Source organism: Zonotrichia leucophrys, chromosome 12, assembly GCF_028769735.1.
Source record: "Zonotrichia leucophrys gambelii isolate GWCS_2022_RI chromosome 12, RI_Zleu_2.0, whole genome shotgun sequence".
Lineage (NCBI taxonomy): Eukaryota > Metazoa > Chordata > Aves > Passeriformes > Passerellidae > Zonotrichia > Zonotrichia leucophrys.
Window position 1 is genome coordinate 17,158,030 of NC_088182.1, and position 22,566 is coordinate 17,180,595.

The 22,566-nt window shown below is 41.4% G+C and overlaps 1 protein-coding gene across 1 annotated transcript in view; it reads left to right on the forward strand.

Moving 5' to 3' along the window:
• The window catches only part of SLC6A11 (solute carrier family 6 member 11), a 115,045-nt gene that overhangs the window by 79,699 nt on the left and 12,780 nt on the right, over nt 1-22,566 (forward strand). The window contains exons 8-10 of the mRNA XM_064724415.1: nt 12,263-12,366; nt 18,819-18,943; nt 21,022-21,134. Coding sequence (XP_064580485.1) covers nt 12,263-12,366; nt 18,819-18,943; nt 21,022-21,134 — 342 coding nt within the window. The remainder of the gene's footprint in view (nt 1-12,262; nt 12,367-18,818; nt 18,944-21,021; nt 21,135-22,566) is intronic.

Sequence of the window (22,566 nt, forward strand, 5' to 3'; positions counted from 1 at the left end):
ATAGATATTTCAAGGGATATGAATCCTGCCCTCAGGAAATGCTGACAGGGAGGTGAACTCAGACCTCTGGATTTCCCTGTGCCAGGCTGAGTGAGGGAACTTTGAGGATGAAAATGAATCAAAGAGAATCCCAGGCCCAGGAGGGTGAAAGTGGAAATCAAAGGCACTTTCAGATCCCTCAGAACCCTGCTCTGGGTTTGGTTCTGCCCTTCCCACAGGCACTCATCCCTCAGCCAGCACTGTGCACTGGAGAGGCATCTTTGGATAAATTTATTAATTTTTTCTAAATTTATTTATTATTTTTTTTTAAGCTAGGCACAATAACAGAGTGGTTTGGGTTGGAAAGGATCTTACAGATCATCCAGTGCCACCCCCTGTCATAGCAGGACATTTTCCATTGTCCCAAGTTGCTCCAAAACTCCATCCAACCTGGTCCTGGACACTTCCAGGGGTCCAGGGGCAGCCACAGCTGCTCTGGGCACCTGTGCCAGGATTTTCTGCCCTCTGTGAACACCTGCAGTAATTCCATATCCTCTGAACAGAGAGGGACATGGTTCTGCCAGGAAAATCTGTGTAGAATCTGTAAGAAACTCAGGAAAGAATTCAGACAATTATTCTCTCTCTTTCTGTAACCATTTTTTACAGATATGGTTCTCCAGAGTCTACTATTCATATTTCACCAATAATGTGAGAGAAGATTCCTAAAAGCCAATCAGGTCCCAAGTCCACCATTGTTTCTAGAAGAACTTAAGTCTAAATTATTAGATGTCTTAAATCTAAATTATTAGATTTTTAATAATAATAATGTGTCTTTTCATGCCTTCTGATGATGGAATTTGTATCACTTTCAGCTGATACCCCTTCAGTGATGAACACCCTCGTGATTTCCTCAGGGGAGCACAACTGCACCTTGTGCCTCCTCCTCACACCAAGACAACCAAATTTTAAATTTTAGATTAATGAGTGTAGGAATATTTTACTCATGAAAAGCAGCGAGAGGAAGGAAAAGAATTGCTTGATAATTGGAAAGTTGATTTTCCAAGTTGGATGCTGCCACAGGAACATGCAACCGGTGTGGCTGCAGCAGGGAGGAAGGCGCTGCCCCATTTTAACTGGGTGGTTCTTGGCTGACAACACCCCCTGGGAAATCAGCATTTCAATGCCTGGAAAGTGATCCCAGCTATAGCGCTGGCCTCCAAAGGCACCAATGAATAAACAAAACTCCTCCGAGTATTTAGGTCCTTCTTCTCCCGAGTTTCCATTCTCCCAATGAAATTTGCTGCATTCAGCCCTCTGGAAGTGACATTAGCAGAAGGTAGCAGAGGGAGCGCCTAGCAACCCACAGAAACCCCAAAGAGGGGTGGAAAGGAAGTGATTTTCATGTAATTATTCACCCCTACAAAAGCTGCTGTCAGGTAGACACTAGAAACATAGCTGTTTTATTCTTCCCCTAACCTACTTTGGATCTTTTGAGAATCACCACCATTAAAGAGAGGGGAAAAAAGGGCTTAATTCAGCCATTTTCTGCCTGGCCGTTTAAGTGCTGTTTTCCTGCTCTAATGAAGGCTCTGCTTTCAGAAGCTGTGTTGTTTAGAAAGCCCAGGGTAGTAAACTTCAGCCACAAACTCACTCCTGCATCCAAAACTCTCCATTTCTGTTTGCTGCTTCCCCACAATGCACAGCTCATATTTTGTTTGGGTTTAATTCCCCATTTAATGGCATTTCCCACTGAGCTGGGAGAGATAAATTAATTTATTTTATTTTGTTTCCAAGAAGGCATTTGGGGACAGGGGGCAGGGGCTAAAGAGTTTAATTTATTTTAGGTAACGTGGCTGGTGCCAGGCTGCTTGGATGGATCCAGTGGGTTTTTTTCCCTTTATTTTCTCCAGTTTTGCCCTCAGCCACAACTCCTTGGAGCTGAGGCTGCTTGGAGATAACTGAGGGATATTTTTGTGCTGTTCTTGCCATCTGGAGGAGCCTGGAGGAGCTGAGCTTCACTTGGCCAACATCACAGCAAACACTCCTACATGGATGGATGTCACAATGCTGCCACTTCCCGCAGCCCCAGGCGCATCTGCAGTGGATACTCTGATTTATATCCTCATTTTTGTCTGATTTATATCCTCGTTTTTCCACATTCACACTCCCAGCAGAGGTTCAATAAATGCAGAGAGGATAAAAGATGTTCAAAGCTGACTTTTAAAGGGCTTTATCCATTGGAAAATAAATATATCAGAAGTAAGTTTTATCAGAGATTTTATTTGTACAGGCTGTGACATCCAGAGTTGTTTATGGTGAAGAGCATCCGAAAATTCTCAGGGCTTTAACCTGTGTCTGTAGCTAAAGTAATATTCTGCTTTAATATTATATTATACCAGTCTGTTTTATATCCTCATTTTTGTCTGATTTATATCCTCATTTTTCCACATTCACACTCCCAGCAGAGGTTCAATAAATGCAGAGAGGATAAAAGATGTTGAAAGCTGACTTTTAAAGGGCTGTATCCATTGGAAAATAAAGATATCAGAAGTAAGTTTTATCGGAGATTGTGTTTGTTGAGGCAGTGACATCCAGAGTTGTTTATTGTGAAAAGCATCCTAAAATTCTCAGGGCTTTAACCTGTGTCTGTAGCTAAAGCAATATTCTGCTTTAAAATGATATTATAACAGTCTGTTTTACTGACTGGGTGTTTCAAGATTCTGGTTCTGCATTTTCATACTCAGCAAAAAGGTTTTCATTGAGACCCCAAGGATTAACTGGCTTCATTTTATGGAATAACTTCTTTTGTCTGATTTTAAACACAAAATGTCTCTTAAATTAACAAGTGTTCAGAAGACTTGTAGCCTTTTTAATTAAACATATACCAAGACTATTTTATAGTCAAATTTTCATATTTGACTATTTTTGAGTCAAATATAGTAAACTATAACTAAACTAAACTATTGTAAACTATACAGGTACAACAACTGTGTTGACAATGTGGGAAAATGAAGATAATAAAGTTTATTCTTCCCTGTTTGATTTTGCCTGCAGGATTGATAGGAACGAGACAAAATCAGTGTGCTGCTAGTGAGGGAACAGCAGGATGCATGCAAGGAATGGATTTATTCCCTTTGAATGTCTGCATCCCCCGAGTGTTTGGGTTGTTTTGTGAAGAGAACAGAGCCTTGACCTCTGCATTCTGAATTTTGGCAGCTGCACAGCCCAGACACTCAGCTGATTTCTGTGTTCGCTGCTATTTAAGAAAAAAATTTCTCTTGATTGCAGGAGAGTGACTGGGGAGTGAATGCAAACTGCTTGGTTTTATTTTCCTGCCTCTGCACAGGGATTTGTGTTGCTGGCAGTGAATTGTGGTATATTATATATATGTAATATATATATAATATATATATTTTAAGCCTGAGGAACAGGGAAATTATTAAAGGAAGCAGCCAGGTGTGGATCTGTTTTCTCTCTCCCCATGTGTGCAGCTCCCTCTGCCACACCAGACCCAACAGAGGAGGCTGGGATGTGGTTGGATGTTCTTTATGATGAAAAAGCCAGAGGAAAAAAATCACTTTATTGGAATAAGAACAGAGGTAAAATGCTCAGTCCTCCACTGCTATCTATTTTAGTATTATTCCTGGAAGTATATTTTTATATATACATAAATATATTTATACATTTACATAAAGATGGGGCTTGTAGCAGAGGAGTGTAATGAAATGCAATTTAGGGAATGGTTCTTTTCATTGCACATTACAGCAGAATGACTCTTAGTTCCCTGGTGTCACCAAAAGTTCAGCTTGGGGATAAAATTGTCCTTTATTGGAGAGACCTGGGATGTAATGCTGGAAAAGGGAGTGCTGTAAATAGGAAATATTAAAGCTCACTGTGAGGGAAACTTCAGCAAGGTCAGAATGGGATCTGTTTCTCCAAGCCTGAATTTTTGGGGTGTTCTCAGCACGAGCAGCCCATGTTTTCTGTGGGTGAAAACAGCAATTCCCTCTGGTTTTTAATCCCAGCTTCACAGTCAGCTGGGCACTGAAAGCAGCTCCAATGATGCGCTGATGGAAAAGAACTTCCCAGGAGGCTGCAGATGAAGCCCAGGGTGGAATTGGGATTTTACCTTCTTCCCAAAGCTATGAGAAACTGACCTTTTTTATCCTATTTTTTTTTGTTTTTAGCATTTATTTTGGGGGTCTCCTATAGTTTATGTCAGAAATTGTTCTGAGTTCTTCCAGCAGAGCTTGGGGCGTTTTAGATCAACAGAGAGGAGGAGTAGAGGTCACACCACAGATGAGGCTGAACAAAGCTTTGTATGTTTTTAATTTTTTAAACAGCTCGGTTGCAGATCCTGATCCACTGATTTTGAATTAAGGTTTTGAATTAAGACCCTGGACAAGACTTTCTTGAACAATGACTTGTAACTATTGCCAGGTGTAATTTATGCCCTTTCAACTGACTGGACTTCCACAGCATTAAATTGCTGTGTTGTAATATAGCAATGCTTAGTGCAAGCAAGAAAATGTTTTAAGCAGGTAATAAGCAGAAATATTATAGTAAGGCTATGAAATGCAAGGTATAAACGACACGGTTATGAAAGTTTCTTTTTAAGTGAACAGAGAGGGGGAATTGTGGGAATCCATAAAATCAGAGGGGTTTGGGAAAGCTGCAAAAGGCAGCTCAGAGACAGCAGAACTGTGATTAGAGCTAAGCAGCAGCCATGAGATTGGTCAGCAGAAAAATTATTTAAATTGTAGAAAATCAAGGACAAATAGAACAATGGTCTGTGTATTAGCGCTTGTCTAGAATAACTCCTTAAGCTACAGGAAAAATTTTATCTAGTGAGATATTACGGACGTTGAAGCTTAATAATGGAGCTCTGTGCATTGTGTTTTCAGGCTTACAAGCGGGTATTGTATTTGAAATAAGCAAGCATTGTTTAACCAAAGGTACCTGTGCTTACAGTGGTTGGATAGAACTGCTGTCAGTGTGCTTTTGCTTTGTGGGATTGGCCAAAAAACTTATAAAGTGAGTTGTAACATTAAATTCTTTGTCTGCTGCCTGGGATGTGAGCTGCTGGCATCTTCCCATTGCCATCACCATGGAATGAGGCTGATGCTGGAAAATCAAACAGCTCAAGGCACATTCCAGCAGCCCCATCCCGTTTGTGATTTGCACACAGCCACCTGCCAGTGATACTCTCCCACCTCATTCCAGACGAGGGGAAGGAAGCCTTTGTTAGGGAGAGGTCTAGCAGGTACTTTTGAAATGCTTTGATTCTCCAAAAGATTTTGTTAGTGCTCTTAATTAAAGCTGTTGCTAATTGGCCCATGTCTGCTGGGGTCACTCTTTTAGTGCAGGTGTCACCTCAAGGTCAAGCATTCACATTTTGCTGGTTTCCTGCAGTCCTGTCACACCTAAACCCATCTGGCAACAGGTTGTTTTATTCAGGCATTTGTGATAAAATTCTGCAGTCATTCTATGCCCTAACCTTGAAATTTCATTTATTATCTCCCGACAGCCACGGCTTTATTTATAAAAATCTCATTTGAAACTGAAGGCAAACTGCTTTTTAAAATACATACACTGCAGAGGTTCATCAGAAAGTAATGAATAATTTAAATTAAAAGAAAAGCTGGAGTGATTGCTTGTTCTCTGATAACAAAATGGGAAATAAATGACTGTCAACATTTGGAACATCGTGTTTTAAAGAGCAAGCACAGGTTTTAACTGGTCTGTCAGCTCTCCCATATTCTCAGGCAGTGCTTCATGATGGGATTGTCATTTCCACTCTGGAATTAAGGATGCTTTCAGCTTTGCTGCTCAACCTCACTGTTAAGAATGAGGGAGGGGAAAAAAAAGTGGATATTTATGCAGATCCCAGCCAGTGCTTGGGCTTCAATGTGAAATTATTGCATTTTATTTTGACAGGAATTCTCAAGGGAGCAAACAAAGCTGTGTGGGCTGTAGGAAAGGCGAGGGACAGAGAGAAAACCAAAATATTGATTTTTATTTACTCTGAGAACCCTCCTGGGGTTCCGTTGTTCCTGTTCACATGGAGAACCCTTGGATGTGGCAGCTCCCCCAGACTGACACCTGGGCACCAGGTGTCAGTGACACTGGAACCCCAGATTGTCACCTGGGCAGTGTCCCAGGGATCTAGGAAAGGGAATTTCACAGAAACCTGTGAGATGGAATTTAAAATGCTGCCAAAAGAGAAGGGGAGATGTGTGTGCTACAAGAGAAGCTGCACATCAGCCCCTGGGCTGTCAAATGAACCTTCTCAGGTGACAACAGAATATATTTTATTTTTTTAAAAAAAGCCGTGCCTGTCTTTTGGGAGGATCAGACTGGAAATAGCTGCCTGATTTCACCATGTTCCCCAGAAATGGAATAATTTTACACAAATTTTTCTTTACACAACAAGAAAAAATGGAGTTATTCAGCTGTTTGTCATGGAGTTAAAGTCAGAGTGTCCTGGGAGATGCTTCCTGCATCCACACAGAGATTTCATAACAGCTGCCCTGTAGCTTGTTCAAAATAAAGCACAGAAAATAAAGGGGGAGGTACAAAGTTGGAGAAACCCTTGGAATTTGAGATATTGTGGCTTTTATTCCATGATTTTATGTTTTTTTTCCAAAAGAAACAACAATTCCATGAATTGTTTTTTATTCCACCTGAAGGAATTGTTTTTTCTTCCATGCATGATGGAAATAATGAACACCAACACATCCCAGGTTGTCCCTGAGGTCTCTGCTTTGCTCAGCACTGAGCTCAGCTCAGGACACTTATGCAATATTTTGTTTTATCCCTCTCACCCCTTGCTTGGCCCTCTAAATTCACTGCATACGGCTTGATCATCACGAAAAAACTCAAGGCTCAGCCTTGCAAAGGGAATTATTTCTGCACTGGCCATGTGCTTCAACACCTCATTTATTTTATTTTCAGTGTGTGGCATGACCCCATCTTACTGATAGAAATGCATTTTTATTGAGACTAAAATGAGGGGCTGTCACTCTTCTGGGGATTTGCAGTTTGGTTTGTTAAACTGTGGGGTTTTTTAGTTGTTCAAGAAGTGACTTTAATTCACTTTATCTGCAGCAGTAACTTTCTCCTTTGCTTTGGACACCCATTAGGGCACAGCCAAGCCAAGCAGCACGTGAGAAAAGGTTGCTTGAAGTGATTTATGGATTTATGATGATTTATACCATCCCATAGAAGCTTTATGGCAGGGACATGAAAAGATGCCAATTCTCCAGAGCAGGGCTGTGTTGTCTGCACTACAGCACATCCCCTTTCCTTTCCCTTCCCTTCCCTTCCCTTCCCTTCCCTTCCCTTCCCTTCCCTTCCCTTCCTTCCCTTCCCTTCCCTTCCTTCCTTTCCTTCCCTTTCCTTCCCTTCCTTCCTTTCCTTTCCTTCCTTTCCTTTCCTTCCTTCCCTTCCCTTTCCTTCCTTTCCTTCCTTTCCTCCCCTCCTCCTCCCCTCCTCCTCCTCCTCCCTTCCTTCCTCCCCTCCCCTCCCTTCCTCCCTCCCCTCCTTCTCCCTTCTCCCTCCCCTTCCCTTCCCCCTCCCTCCCTCTTCCCTTCCCTTTCCCTTTCTCCTCTCCCTTCCCTTCCTCTCCTTTCCCTTCCCTTCCTTTCCCTTCCTTCCCTTCCCTTCCCTTCCCTTCCCTTCCCTTCCCTTCCCTTCCCTTCCCTTCCCTTCCCTTCCCTTCCCTTCCCTTCCCTTCCCTTCCCTTCCCTTCCCTTCCCTTCCCTTCCCTTCCCTTCCCTTCCCTTCCCTTCCCTTCCCTTTCCTTCCCCTGCTTTCATGGCACGAGCTGCAGAGGAGGCAGGGCATCCTCCACACAGCAGCATCCTGTGTTGGGCCAGCTCCATTCATCTCCCTGGGCACACAAAACACCCATGGAAATGGAGATTGTGCCCCAGACCTGCCACAAGAAGGCCAAATTGAGGTTACACACACAGACTTAAAACGGGGGCGTTGCCAGACTTGAGAGTTGCATGTTGCAGAGCAGCAATTTCCATTTTTTAGTAGAAAATGCTCCTGTTTATTGTTTTGTAAGGTTCTGACCTTTGAAATTGTGATTTTTCAAATATCAGGGTTAGTTATCAAAGTTTTGGAGCTTTAATTTTAATCTTGTTTTGGCATGGAAACTTTTAATATGAGGTGAAAAAAGCTAAAAAAGTCTATTTCTATCTTTTAAGTTAGGAGCTGATAGAAACTAGAAAACTGTTCCAATCCCAAGTTTGTGAGTGCTAAATTGAATTTATTATCACTGACCTAAGGGTTTTCAAGGCTCAAAGTTCATGAAGAGCCAACAGGGTGTTCTCAGGTCCTTTCCTCATGGAGCTGTGCCACCTTTCAGACAAATGTCCTCTTTGGTGTGCCCCAGGTCCTCCTCTGTGTCCCTGCCCTTCGGAATGTCATTGCTCTGCATGGAAACAGGAACAACTCCTGGTTTAAGGCAGCCTCAGCACTCTCAGAAATACCCCACAATGGTTTGGGGGCTGTGAGCTGGGTGGGGGGCACCTGGATTTGGGATTGGTGTCTACAGGAGCCCACCAAGCTGGAATGAGAACAACTTCCCTGAGGTGTCTTTTGGGAATGAGCAAACTGGGGTGACACAGGCTAATGAACAATCAGGCTAATGAACAGTCAGAATAATGAACAATCAGACTAATGGACAATCAGACTAATGAACAATTTGAGACCTCACCAAATCCTCCTGCCACGAACTGAGCGCTGCTGTCTGAGGCTGTGTCAGCTGGTCCCTGGCTGCTGGGCAAGGGGATGGAGAGCTGATCTGAAATGCCATTTTCAGGGCTTGAAAGTGTTGGTGCGTCTGGCAGTTTACACCAGGGTTACTCCGGCTCTTGTGGTTTTTCAGGCACAGAAAATCTACCTGTGGTTTCTAAATGGATGTTCCTGTTTGTAACTTTGCTGATCACTTCTGGCCGTTTTAGAAACCTGAAAGAATTAAATGTCACTTGTCCTCTGAGCATACAACCCCAAAGAAGCTATACAAACTGTATTATTTCATTCAGCAAATAAAATTGCTTCTCCATTCCTATTTAAACATCAGCTCTAAGTTCTGAGGCAATTTCTAGACTGATGTCATAGAGTGCAACAAAACCTCTCTTCAGTCTGATCCCAGTTTCCCAGGGAAAAGGGAAGGGAAAGGGAAAAGGAAAAGGGGAAAGGGGAAGGTAAAATGGAAAAGGGAAAAAAAGGGAAAAGGGAAAGGGGAAGTGGAAAGGGAAAGTGGGCAGGGAAAAGGGAAAGGGAAAGGGAAAGGGAAAGGGAAAGGGAAAGGGAAAGGGAAAGGGAAAGGGAAAGGGAAAGGGGAAAGGGAAAAGGGGAAAGGGGAAAGGGGAAAGGGAAAGGGAAAAGGGAAAGGGAAAAGGGAAAGGGGAAAGGGGAAAGGGAAAAGGGAAAGGGGAAAGGGAAAGGGAAAGGGAAAAGGAAAAGGAAAAGGAAAAGGGAAAGGGAAAAGGGAAAGGGAAAAGGGAAAAGGAAAAAGGAAAAAGGGGAAAGGAAAAGAAAGGGGAAGGGGAAGGGAAAGATAAATGGGAAAAGGGGAGGGAGAAGGGAAAGGGAAAGGAAAAGGGAAAAGGGAAAAGGGGAAGGGAAAAGGGAAAAGGGGAAAGGGAAAAGGGGAAAGGGAAAAGGGAAAGGGGAAGGGGAAGGGGAAGGGGAAAAGGGAAAGGGAAGGATCCATGTGCTGATCCAGTTTCCCAGCTTTTGTGTGAGCCCCAGCAGAAGGAGCATTTCAGCTGACCCACACTCGTCACAGCTTTTTGGGAGCTCCAGTCCTGTTAAAGAGCCTGTCTGTCAGAAGGCTCTCTGTGTGCAGCTTTTCCTGGTGAAGCTCTGGGATGTAACCAGCTGTGTCTTATTCGGGGTGACAGCAACGAAACCCTTTAAGCCTCTGATGTAAATCAAATGTGATCTTAATGTTATTTCCAAACAGAAACACTCAACAGCTCCAGAGAGCGAGGTCTCACTTGATCAGCTGTAAAACAAACACATCCCCTTGGTGTGCTTAGGAGGGTTTGATGGCTGTTATTGGTACTGGAATCATTCCTGTGCTCCCTCTCCCCTGGCTCCAGCTTCAGCAGGTGCAGAGGGGGGCATATGTGGCCCGAAGTTTAGAGTCCGGCTGCTGAGGGCGAAAGGCCGACGCCCCTCCGCAATTCCTGGCCAGCGCCCTTCGGCGTCTGAGGGCCTCGGGCTGTGCTGGCTGCGGACTGGCTCACACCGCTGGTATAGGGGAGGAACGGAGCTGACCATTTCCCGGGGGTTAAACATCGGTTTATTGAAGGTGTTGCGGGATCTAAACACGCAGAAACCAACCAGGGAAAAGTTTTTTTCATAGGGGGTGAAAACAGGATTATAAAGGAGGGGGGTGGGTACAGGCGGAACCAATCGGAAAGGTGAGGGGATGAACTTCACAGAACTGACACTCCATGGAGACCAATAATCAAAAGGTAAAGGAGGTGTCCTGGGACCCCAGCCAGCCACCATCTCCAGAGAGGAGAAGGTTCTCGAAACCTGGGAGGAGAAAGGGAGTGATTGACTGGACAGGGAGGAAACAACTTTCACTTATAAGGGAAACCAGGGGAGGAGCAATTACACATCGGCAACTATGAATAGCGGTTACTATGGCAACTTAGCTGACAGGCTAGCAGTGGCGGGAAAAACTGGGGGAACTAAACCATTTTACACATAATAGGGGAGAACAATACATAAATTGCGGGAATAACACAAGAAACTTAACAACACACTACCACAAGCAGGGAGCGGCTGCACAGCCCCTGCCTCTGAGCATCACTCAGGGTTTGGTGTTTTGGTTGCTCTGATGTGATAAAGGACTTAAAGAGATCATTTATCCCAGGAAAACAGGATTTTATTGGATGGCAGCTCTGTGGGTTTGGGTTCTCCATATCTCCATATCCAGGACTTCAAGGGGTACCTTCAGTGGGAACACACCCACATTGGTCAGGTGAAATAAATGGTTTTGTTGCAATATTTTAAAAGTAAAATGAACCTGTTCATTAATGTTCTGAGGTTGCTCTGAGGAGAAGAATCTCACTGTGGCAACTCACACTTCCTTTTCTCTGATTTCAAATTGTTTGCATCACTTTAGGATACAAATGTTCCCACAATGGCATTACAGAGCTACTGGTTCATTAAGCTCTACAGAACTTTTGTTTGCTGATTGTACAGTGACCAAAGCTGTAACTTTGTGCCTCTTGGATCCTTTAAATTTTGCTGAAAACATCCTTTCCTTGGATAATTTATCCCTTCTTTCCCCAGCTTAATTTATGTATTATCTATATTTATGAATTATATTATTATAATTAATACATATTATATATATATATATTAATATATATATATATTAATGATAATAATATAATTCACAAATACAGATAATACATAAATATTATATATTTATGTATTATCTGTATGATATTATTATATAATACAGGAATATATATAGGAATAGCACATAAATATATTATCTGTATTATAATATATTTATTATAATACAGATAATATATTTATATAATATCTGTATTATAATACTATATTATTATTTATTATTATAATATATAGTTATATATTTATTATATATGACATTATATTACATTATATATATAATACAATATATACATATATACATATATACATATATATAATATATAATATATATAATATATATTATATATATAATATATATAATATATATAATATATATAATATATATTATAATACAATATATATATTATATTACATTATGTATATATAATATATATGACATTATATTTATTATATATGACTATATATATTTTTGTATATTATATACACACTATATTATATATTTGTGTGCTATAGGAATAGCACATTTTGTCTTTAGAGCATTTATTCACACTGCTTTTTAAATTTGAATAAATAACTCTCCAACAGGAGTAAGATAAATGCAGGTGATTCTGTTTAGGCTGCAATTACTAAAATTGTCTAAAAGCAATTAATGAATGTAATGGGTGAGGTTCTTCTCTAGGAATTCTGTGTCCCTTTAGGTTGAGACTCTAAAGTCCAGCTGGGATGGGGAGGGGAATTTCCCTCTCAGCACAATATTTTTTTGGAGTTTATGATTTGTAAAAGCTTTTCCAGCCCTGCAGAGCCCCGTGTGCAGGTTTGCAGCCAATATTTGGCAGGAGGGGGATTTCTCTGGCTGCTTTCTGAGGCTCTCCCTGCTCTCTGTCCCCAGGTGTGGGTGGATGCTGGCACACAGATCTTCTTCTCCTACGCCATCTGCTTGGGGTGCCTGACAGCGCTGGGGAGCTACAACAACTACAACAACAACTGCTACAGGTAACAACACCCTCCAGCCTGCAGCTCTGCTCCTGGGGTGGCATTGGGAACACTTCCCTTCCCCTTTTCCGTGGATAACCGCAAACACACACAGGTGGTTTGGTAGGACAGAGAGCTGTAATGTTCCTTGGAATGGCTCCAGTGGAACTCTGATCCAAAATGTGGTGTTTTCATCCCTTTTGGTCAAATCTGAGCCTTCCACAGCCCCTCAGCACACACAGAGATAGGAATTTCCTGTGAAAATACAGGATTTCAGGCAGGTATCATTGAATGTGTGTGCATTACTTAAGCTGCTCTTTGAAAAGTACTACCAGAAATTCTCATTAAAAATCACCTCAGTTTGGTCCATGCTCTAACTGCCACTTTTCCCCATTTTTTGGGAAGTTTGCAGTCCCCAACCCAAAGGGAATGGGGGGCATTTCATGGCTTAGCTCTCTATTCCTATTCCCATAAGCACACACAGGTGATTTTTAGTAGGACAGAGATCTGTAATGTTCCTTGGAATGGCTCCAGAGGAACTCTGATCCAAAATGTGGTGTTTTCATCCCTTTTGGTCAAATCTGAGCCTTCCACAACCCCTGAGCACACTCAGAGATAGAAATTTCCTGTGAAAATACAGGATATCATTGAATCTGTGTGCATTACTTAAGCTGCTCTTTGAAAATTGTTACCGGAAATTCTCATTAAAAATCACCTCAGTTTGGTCCATGCTCTGACTGCCACTTTTCCCCATTTTTTGGGAAGGTTGCAGTCCCCAACCCAGAGGGAATGGGGGGCATTTCATGGCTTAGCTCTGTATTCTCATAGGTGGTTTGGTAGGACAGAGATCTATAATTTTCCTTGGAATGGCTCCAGAGGAACTCTGATCCAAAATGTGGTGTTTTCATCCCTTTTGGTCAAATCTGAGCCTTCCACAGCCCCTCAGCACACACAGAGATAGGAATTTCATGTAAAATACAGGATTTCAGGCAGGTATCATTGAATGTGTGTGCATTACTTAAGCTGCTCTTTGAAAATTGTTACCGGAAATTCTCATTAAAAATCACCTCAGTTTGGTCCATGCTCTGACTGCCACTTTTCCCCATTTTTTGGGAAGTTTGCAGTCCCCAGCCCAGAGGGAATGGGGGGCATTTCATGGCTTAGCTCTCTATTCCTATTCCCATAAGTACACACAGGTGATTTTTAGTAGGACAGAGATCTATAATGTTTTTTTGGAAAGGCTCCAGAGGAACTCTGCTCTAAAATGTGGTGTTTTCATCCCTTTTGGTCAAATCTGAGCCTTCCACAGCCCCTCAGCACACACAGAGATAGGAATTTCATGTAAAAATGCAGGATTTCAGGCAGGTATCATTGAATAACTCCCTCTCAAACCACCACACTGTGTGCATTACTTAAGCAGCTCTTTGAAAAGTACTACCAGAAGTTGTCATTAAAAATGTTTGATCTGTGCTCTGACTGCCACTTTTCCCCATTTTTTGGGACATTTCCAGTCCCCAACCCAAAGGGAATGGGGGGCATTTCATGGTTTATCTCTGTATTCCCATAGGTGGTTTTGTAGGACAGAAATCTATAATTTTCCTTGGAATGGCTCCAGAGGAACTCTGATCCAAAATGTGGTGTTTTCATCCCTTTTGGTCAAATCTGAGCCTTCCACAGCCCCTCAGCACACACAGAGATAGGAATTTCCTGTGAAAATACAGGATATCATTGAATGTGTGTGCATTACTTAAGCCGCTCTATGAAAAGTACTACCAGAAATTATCATTAAAAATCACCTCAGTTTGGTCCATGCTCTGACTGCCATTTTTCCCCATTTTTTGGGAAGTTTGCAGTCCCCAACCCAAAGGGAATGGGGGGCATTTCATGGTTTATCTCTGTATTCCCAAGGAGGGAATTGCCAATGGCTTCAGGAGGTTCTCATCTCTCCTGAGTCAATGGCCAAAGGATTGATTTGCACAAAATCCCTCTTCCACATCTCTGGCATGGGCAGCAATATGAGCACTAGTCTTTTCTGCTGAAATTCATAGTTATTGAATTAGTTCTACTAAAATTCCTACAAGGACAGTTTGGTCGTAGTGACTCCATTGAGATCTCCAGACAGAGAATTAGAATTTCATTTTTCTGTAAGGGAAATAACACAGTCCAAAAGTGAAAGAATCCTAAACAAACCACCCCCAAACCCTCAAATTTATTTAAATTCTTAATTACAGTTTGACTTGGAGACCTCAGGAGGCAGTTTTAGGAAATGCTCCTTCTTTCCATGTCTTAGCAAGACAATATGTTTTGCTGCAGAAAGTGGTGTGAGTCCTTCAGAGCTGCTAATTAGCACAAGCTTTAGAAAAGACACCACTCCTCTCCTCTCTTATTCAGTTTTATTTAAATTTCTTTCCAGCTGTATCCCAGCTAGAAACAGTCAGTGCCTCAAGGAGTGCAGGAATGCTTTTCCTGAGTTTTTTTGTTTTGTTTTACAAAAAGCAGGATTTTGGATTTATGGAATTTTCTTTCCTTCTCCCTGACCCTGGGGCTCTGCTCTGAAGCTGCAGAGCAGGGTGCTGCAGCCAAACACCTTTTACTCCATCCAGGCTCCACAATTCCCCTCACAAAACATTCCCCAAATTTCCCAGCTAGGAAACAGATGTTAATGTGTCCTGACATGTGATTTTTAATGAGTCTGAGGGAAGGGGGAGGACAGCAGTGATGAGCAGAACGTGGCCAAGCTGGGCAGGGCAAGACATAAACAGAGCTCTGATGTGAAAACCATAATTGTGTATTCTTACCAGCGCTTTAAAATAATAAAATCAAGCAGGTGTTTTTTTTTTCTCCTGCAATTCCCACAACCTGATTGTAACATCATTGTTTTCTGCTCTTTATTACTCCATTTACTTCCCTTTCCTCAGGGAAAATTGCAGGAGAAAATAATGGCAGGAGGTGGGAATTGGGAAGGTCTGAACTGCACATGGGCCTGGTGAATTTAAAGATTTTAATTTAAAGAATTTAAAGATTTAAACCTGATTTAATTCGTTAATGTGGTAAATGAATTGCAAAAGTCACTTCATGTCTTTGAATGGGAAATGAATTTTTATCATCCTTATGTATCTTTCATTGAAAAATATAACAGAGCTCTGATGTGAAAATGACAATATTTTATTCTAATCAGCACTTTAAAATAATAAAATCAAGCTGCGGGCTATTCTGCTACAATTCTCACAGTCTGATTGTACCATCATTGTTTTCTGCTTTTTATTACTCCATTTACTTCCCTTTCCTAAGGGAAAATGGCAGGAGAAAATAACGGCAAGAGTTGGAATAATGGCAGGAATTGGAATAATGGCAGGAATCGGGAAAGTCTGAACTGCACATGTGCCTTGTGAATGTAAAGATTTTAATTTTAAGAATCTAAAGATTTAAACCTGATTTAATTCATTCATGTGGTACATGAATTGCAAAAGTCACTTCATGTCTTTGAATGGGAAATGAATTTTTATCATCTTTACATAACTTTATTGGAAAACATAAAAAAATTCCTCCCAGGGTATCCCAGATTGTGGATCCCAAGTGAATCCTCTGAGAGGTGAAACCCTGGCAGTGTTTCCCCACAGGGATCACAGACAGGTGTGCTGATGTTTCCTCTGATTTTTATCCACCTCAGAATCCCAAATCCATTCCCAGGTACAAGTCCAGGGTCAGCTCCCCTGTTCCCACTGTGGAGCAGGAGATAAAGGAGGGATTTCTCACATGGACAAAACTTTTAAGACCTGAACATTTGTCCTTTGTCAAGTTTCTAGCCTAGGAGGAAAAAAGAAATGGGGAATTCTCAATTGGGTCTGGAGGAACCCATAAAGGCAAGGAAGCCACTGGAGGGATGCCAGGGGCTCTGTGGGCTCAGAGAGGTTCCTCAAGGAAGGCTGGATGAATTTTCAGAAGTGTCCTGCCTGTCAGACAGGGAGAGGAGAAGTGATGCACATCTTCAATTATTCAGGTGATTGGCAGGAGTTTAATTTGCAAGAATGTGAAGTTTTCATAAAAATTTGAAGTTTTCCTTTCACTTGAAATCAGTCTGGGCTTCAGTCAGGCTCTGATGCCCTCCTGCCAAGGGTGCACATAAAAAATTCACTTTGCCCTTCCATTGGTTCCTGAGCATTTGTGGTTTAAAACTCATTGGTTTCACAATGAATGGATCCAGACCCTCAGGGCTCTGAGGATGAGGGAAGAGACATGGAGGATCTGACTCCCTGTTTCAGAAGGCTGATTTATTATTTTATTATATATATTATATTAAAACTATACTAAAAGAACAGAAGAAAGGATTTCATCAGAAGGCTGGCTAAGAATAGAAAAAAGCTGAAATTCACTCAGAAGTTCAAGAAGGGGCTGATTTTTCTTTTTTTTTTGTTTTTTGTATCTCTGCTAAGCACAACGGCCTCTGTGCTCCTCAGTCCTTTATTTTGGATTGCTACTTTGCTTTAAAACGTCCCAAGTGTAGAACTGGCCTGGCTGGGCACAGCTACAGGGAGAATTTCATATGAAAAGCAAATAAATCAAGGTTGGAATTGTATTTTCAGCAAGTATTTCACTGCAAATGAACAGTGTGAGAGAGAATCCAGGCATGAGGGAAGTGTAAACATCACTGCACTTGTCCATGTCTGTGTCTCCATTACAAATGGGAATATTCATTCTTTTTCTTTGCTGGGCACATTTTAGCAATTTGTAGATGTTGTGCCACAGGGCACAAGTACAGGGAGAATTTAATATGAAAAACAAATAAGTAAAGGTTAGAATTGTATTTCAGCAAGTATTTCACTGCAAATGAACAGTGTGAGAGAGAGACCAGGCATGAATCAAGTGTGAACATCACCTGTCCATGTCTGAGTCTCCAGTACAAATGGGAATATTCATTCTTTTTCTTTGCTGGGCACATTTTAGCCATTTGTAGATGTTGTGCCACAGAGATTATTTTTACTCTGAATTTGTTGTGAGAACACAAAACCTTGCCAAAATAACAGTTCAAATGAAGTGTAGCTGGGGTGATGAGAGGGAGCCAAAGCCTCCCATGGCCCCAGGCTGAGCTGGTGCTTGGCTTTGCAGCTCAGGGAGGTGCAGGTGCTCCCTGCCAGGGCAATGTGTGTGTCTGGGGCTCAGTGAGTCCCAGGGCAGTCAGGAGAGCTTTGGGCACATCTGGCAGCCACTGCAGGGCTCTTCAGTAAAGGAATAGGATGCTGGAACTGCTCACCTCATTCTGAGCTCCAAAAATGGATGAGAAGTTGCAGGATAAAAATACTAATTTAGACAAATATTTAGTAGGGAGATCAGCAGAGAGGTTTGGAGGGAATAATTGCCAGGACTTGGAAGTAGGATTTGTCTCCGATTCTCAGCAGCAAATCTGTGACAACGATGTGATCCTTTGCTGAATTATTGAAGCTGGGAATTAGGAATCTGCTGGATTTTACAGGGTCCTTTTTTCTCACTGATAACTTGCACAAAAATTTGCTTCAGGGCCACAGTGGGATGGGGATAAAGCAGATTAAGGGATGGGCTGGAGGCAGCCCCAGGCTTGCCTTGTGTTTCAGTGGGTTAGAACCATAATTTACCCCAGACATGCAGGTTGGATTGTTACTCTCTCAAGCACACAGCTGCCTCTGCAAACAGTCCCCAAGGAGGGACTGTCAGCATCCATCATCTGTCACTCTTAACAGGAGAGCTGAAGAGCAAGCACTGGAACAGGGATTTTATATTTCCCCTGCACAAATTACCATTCTGAGGAGAGATTCTTCCCTTGGATCTGCTTAGTATATTATTGGTGGTGTTTCCAGCCTGGGCAAAGAAATCCTCCTTCACCTTGGCCTTGTCCTTGTCGTGGTTTGAAGTGTGGGATGTGTTTGCCTATTTTTATTTTTATTTTTATTTTTATTTTTATTTTTATTTTTATTTTTATTTTTATTATGATTATATTTTCATTTTTTATTATTTTCAACAAATCATGTAATTATTGCAGATATATTGCATGGATATATTTTTCCAATGTTCTTTAACAGGATAGATAGAGTGATCCCCAAGTTGGTTTTTCCAGCAAAATACCATTTTATAGAGTTTATTGATGAGTTCAATCCCTCTGGAACCTATTAGTATAATTATTATGGAGAAATTGTCCTTAACAATTATTACATGTTTGACATAGTTTTACATGTTTTTTAAAGATTTTACTTGGAAAATGCAAGGGCCTTGCAACAAGTCAACTCCAGCAGTTAAAACACAAGCAAGGATATTCTGATAATCCTCCTAATTCCTGGTTGCTCTCAGGAATAATCTGAGTTGGGACCTGACTGTTAATGAACAACACTGTTAATGAACTTTCCATTCCTGCAGCCCAGGGTTCTGTCAGTCCTCTGGCTGAGTGGATGGAAGAAACCCCAGCTCTGGAGATCAACTGCAGTGTTTTTTATTTATATTTTCAGAGACTGCATCATGCTCTGCTGCTTGAACAGTGGCACAAGCTTTGTTGCTGGTTTTGCTATCTTTTCAGTTCTTGGATTTATGGCTTATGAACAAGGCGTGCCCATTGCAGAAGTTGCAGAATCAGGTGAGTTCCAAAAGCAGATTTCTGAGTTGACAAAATTGCCCAGAGGCTGAGGCCAGAGTTCACAGTCTGTGGATGAGATGACTCAATGGAATAACTGCTGCAGGAAGAGTTCTGAACTGTTTTTGTGGCCACACATTTGTGTGTGAAAAAGATGAATGTTGCTGTGCATAGAACCGAAATCATGAATTCAAGGAGTCACAAATTACACAAACTTTCTCCAGCTGAGCATCCAGAATGTTGTTCAGCAGAGATAAACTCAGCTGGGAGTGTTAATCCTCATCTGCATTCCACCTTTTTTCAGTGAGACAGACTGAAATCCACAAATATTTATTCTTTCTGGAAAAAAATATTATAAAGGATATTAAAGAAAAAAGAAGCTGCAGCTGTTAAAATGAGAAATCAGAAGGGCACACAGGCACAGATTTATGAAAAATTAACCATCCACAACCACCATTGGAGCTGGGCATCCGATGGAAGTTACTCCACACCTTTGTGGCTGTAACATCCCCAAGCAGGAGAAAAAGAGCAGGAGGCTGCACGCCCCCAAAAAAAAAACCCAAAAAAACCTCCAAAACCCCCCCAAAAAACCCAAACCAAAACAAAAACAAACAAAAAAACCCTTAAAAAAATATAACACCAAGTCAATGTAATGCTGAGCTGTTGAGGATGAAAAATTACTGTCATGGAGTTAATCCCAGGAAAACTGCAAAACAAGCAGGGTTTCACTGATGGAAAATATTTATCTTTTCCTAAAATCCATACAACTGGTTTCCACTTTATTATAGGAGCTTGTAAATGCTGCTTTAAATGAAGAAGCAGCAGAGTGTGACAGCTCTGCACTGAAGTTCCTGCAGCAGGAGCACAGAGTTCTCCTTTACTGGCCTTTGTGCCCCCGCTTTGAAAGCTGGCTGACTTCATAAAAAAACATCTGATAAATAAAACCAGAAAAACATGAGCAAGGCGAGAAGGTGCCTTAGCAGATCTGAGAAGTTATCAGTTACAAAAATGTTCCATTTTGAAGGTTTTTTCTAAATATGTAGCCGATGTCACACAGCAGCAGCAGCAGCTGCACCCCAAAACACAGAGCAGGATGGGAACCAACCTGAAGAAAAATAGGAGAAAAAAGAAAGACTCCAGGATATGTTCCTAAGTTATATAAGGCAATCACAGGAGCACAGCTATGATTTATTCAGGGATGTTTGTAGAGCTGCACATCCACACAAAAAAAAGGGAACAGAAAGCTTTGGGATGTCTGAAGAGAAGCTGAGCATCCTTTGGCCAGGGTTGTGCCGTTTCTGATGAAATTGTTTAGACTATGAGAGATGCAGAGTTTGTCAAGAGTTCAGCCCTGGGATTTTGCTCTTGACTATTCCAATGTCTATTTTGCGGAGTTTGGTTTTTTCAGGCATATATGTTTAAAAGCTGATGTAAATTCACACACACACACATATATATATATATATATATATATATATATGTTGTAAATTTCCAGGTGGGGATACTAGCAGGGCTTCTATTTTAATGATAGTGTTACTGTCTATATGATGATTAATGGGAATAGTTCTTTAAAAGGGAATAATTTTTAGGGATATGTTGCTAGTGACCAGATAGGTTGTTCTGTGATTCCATTTCCATTGCCTAAGAAGAGCACAATATTTTTTGACTTTTCATAGACATCTGACTTGGTTAGAATTAGTCTGTTTTAGAAACCTTGTTCCAGAGCCCTGACTCAGAAGCTCAGGGCTTTTGTTTTTTTGATGTTTAAAGACACTGAATTTTGTTAGAGGGACTCTTGACAAACTCTGCGAAGAATCAGGTTGTGGTGGGCTGACCCTGAGCAGCAGCTGGGCATCCACACTCTCAGCTTCCACAGGGGATGGGGAAGGGAGCAGGAAGAGGAAAGGTGAGAAAATGGCTGTGTCTACATAAAATAGTGTGAAAAGTGATGCCGAGTGAGCCCTGCTCACTTTTGGTGTCACAATGCTGTTCTCCCACAGCTCAGGCTGCTCTGGAGGAGCTGAACTCCATCTCAAACTCCCACACAACTATAAACTTTTAATTTCTTTACTCCTTTTCAGGACCAGGGCTTGCATTCATTGCTTACCCTAAAGCTGTCACCATGATGCCTCTGTCTCCTCTGTGGGCAGCTCTGTTCTTCATGATGCTCATCTTCCTGGGCTTGGACAGTCAGGTATGAAACAAACCCCACTGCAAGGAGCTTTAGCTTTTTATTTCCACCTCCCCAACAGGTGGAAATCACCCCTAAACAGCATCAGCCTGATGAAAGACTGAACCCTAACTTGATTCTCTGCTATTTTAAATCCCCGTTGTGATTCTGGATATTCTTTCATAATTCACTGCAAAGGCTGGCTCAGCCTGACTCCAGCTCTCATTATTAACATGGAAATCAGTCTGAACTTCAACAGGGCTGATTAAAATTCACGCTTCAGTAAAATACCAGCCCATTCTTCAAGCACTTGGCAATGAATTTTGAAGCTGAATATCAGATAGGGATAATGTAATTTTCTATGGTGTATTTTTACTGCAAGATACCCTAGCAAGGAATGTGCAGTCATATCCTGCAGCAAAGGGGCAGCACAGAAGTCGTTGTCCTTGTGTGACTGTAAAAATTACAAAAGCTGCTCAAAGAAAAATGTGAAGTGCCTGAGATTTTTAGCATGCAGCTCAGCCCTTGGCATCACTGGGTGCAGAAAGTTTATGATTCTAAAGCTCAGCAGTGCTCGTTCTGCGTGACATTTCCAATCCTTAAATTTAATGTTTTAATAACTGCTCTTTTTAATGATCTAACAGGTTCTTAAAAGACTTTTTTTTTTTTTTTTTAAGTGAGCAGTTCCTGGATTCTGCTCTTGACTATTCCAATGTCTATTTTGGGGAGTTTGGTTTTTTCAGGCATATATGTTTAAAAGCTGATGTAAATTCACACACACACACACACACATATATATACATATATATATGTTGTAAATTTCCAGGTGGTGATACTAAAAGAGCATCTATTTTAATGAGTGTTAATATCTATATGATGATTAATGGGAATAGTTCTTTATGAGGGAATAAGTTTTAGGAATATGTTGCTAGTAACCAATAGGTTGTTCTGATTCCATTTCCATTGTCTAAGAAGAGCACAATATTTTTTGACTTTTCATAGATATCTGACTTGGTTAGAATTAGTCTGTTTTAGAAACCTTGTTCCAGAGCCCTGACTCAGAAGCTCAGGGCTTTTGTTTTTTTGATGTTTAAAGACACTGAATTTTGTTAGAGGTACCTGGCTTGGGCACTCAACAGCTCTGGGGAAATTCTCTCTTCTGGTAAATGGAGAGAACTTCCCCCAAACCCTGCTGCTCCTTTAGCAGGTTGGAGGATTCATGGCAAAATTGGCAAAAGTGTCTGGAGTGACATGATTCCAATGAAGGCTTTGTACAATATTTATTCCCATTCAAGCCACATTTGAAAGGTTTAATTTTCATTTAGTCCACCTGCTACAGGTTAAATGCAGTCTGGGATAATATTAGAGAATCCAACTGTTTGAATTTGGTGGAAATCCATAACTTTGGACTTTTTCATTTGGAGATGTTCCTCTCAGCTTGAGCTTCTGCTTATGG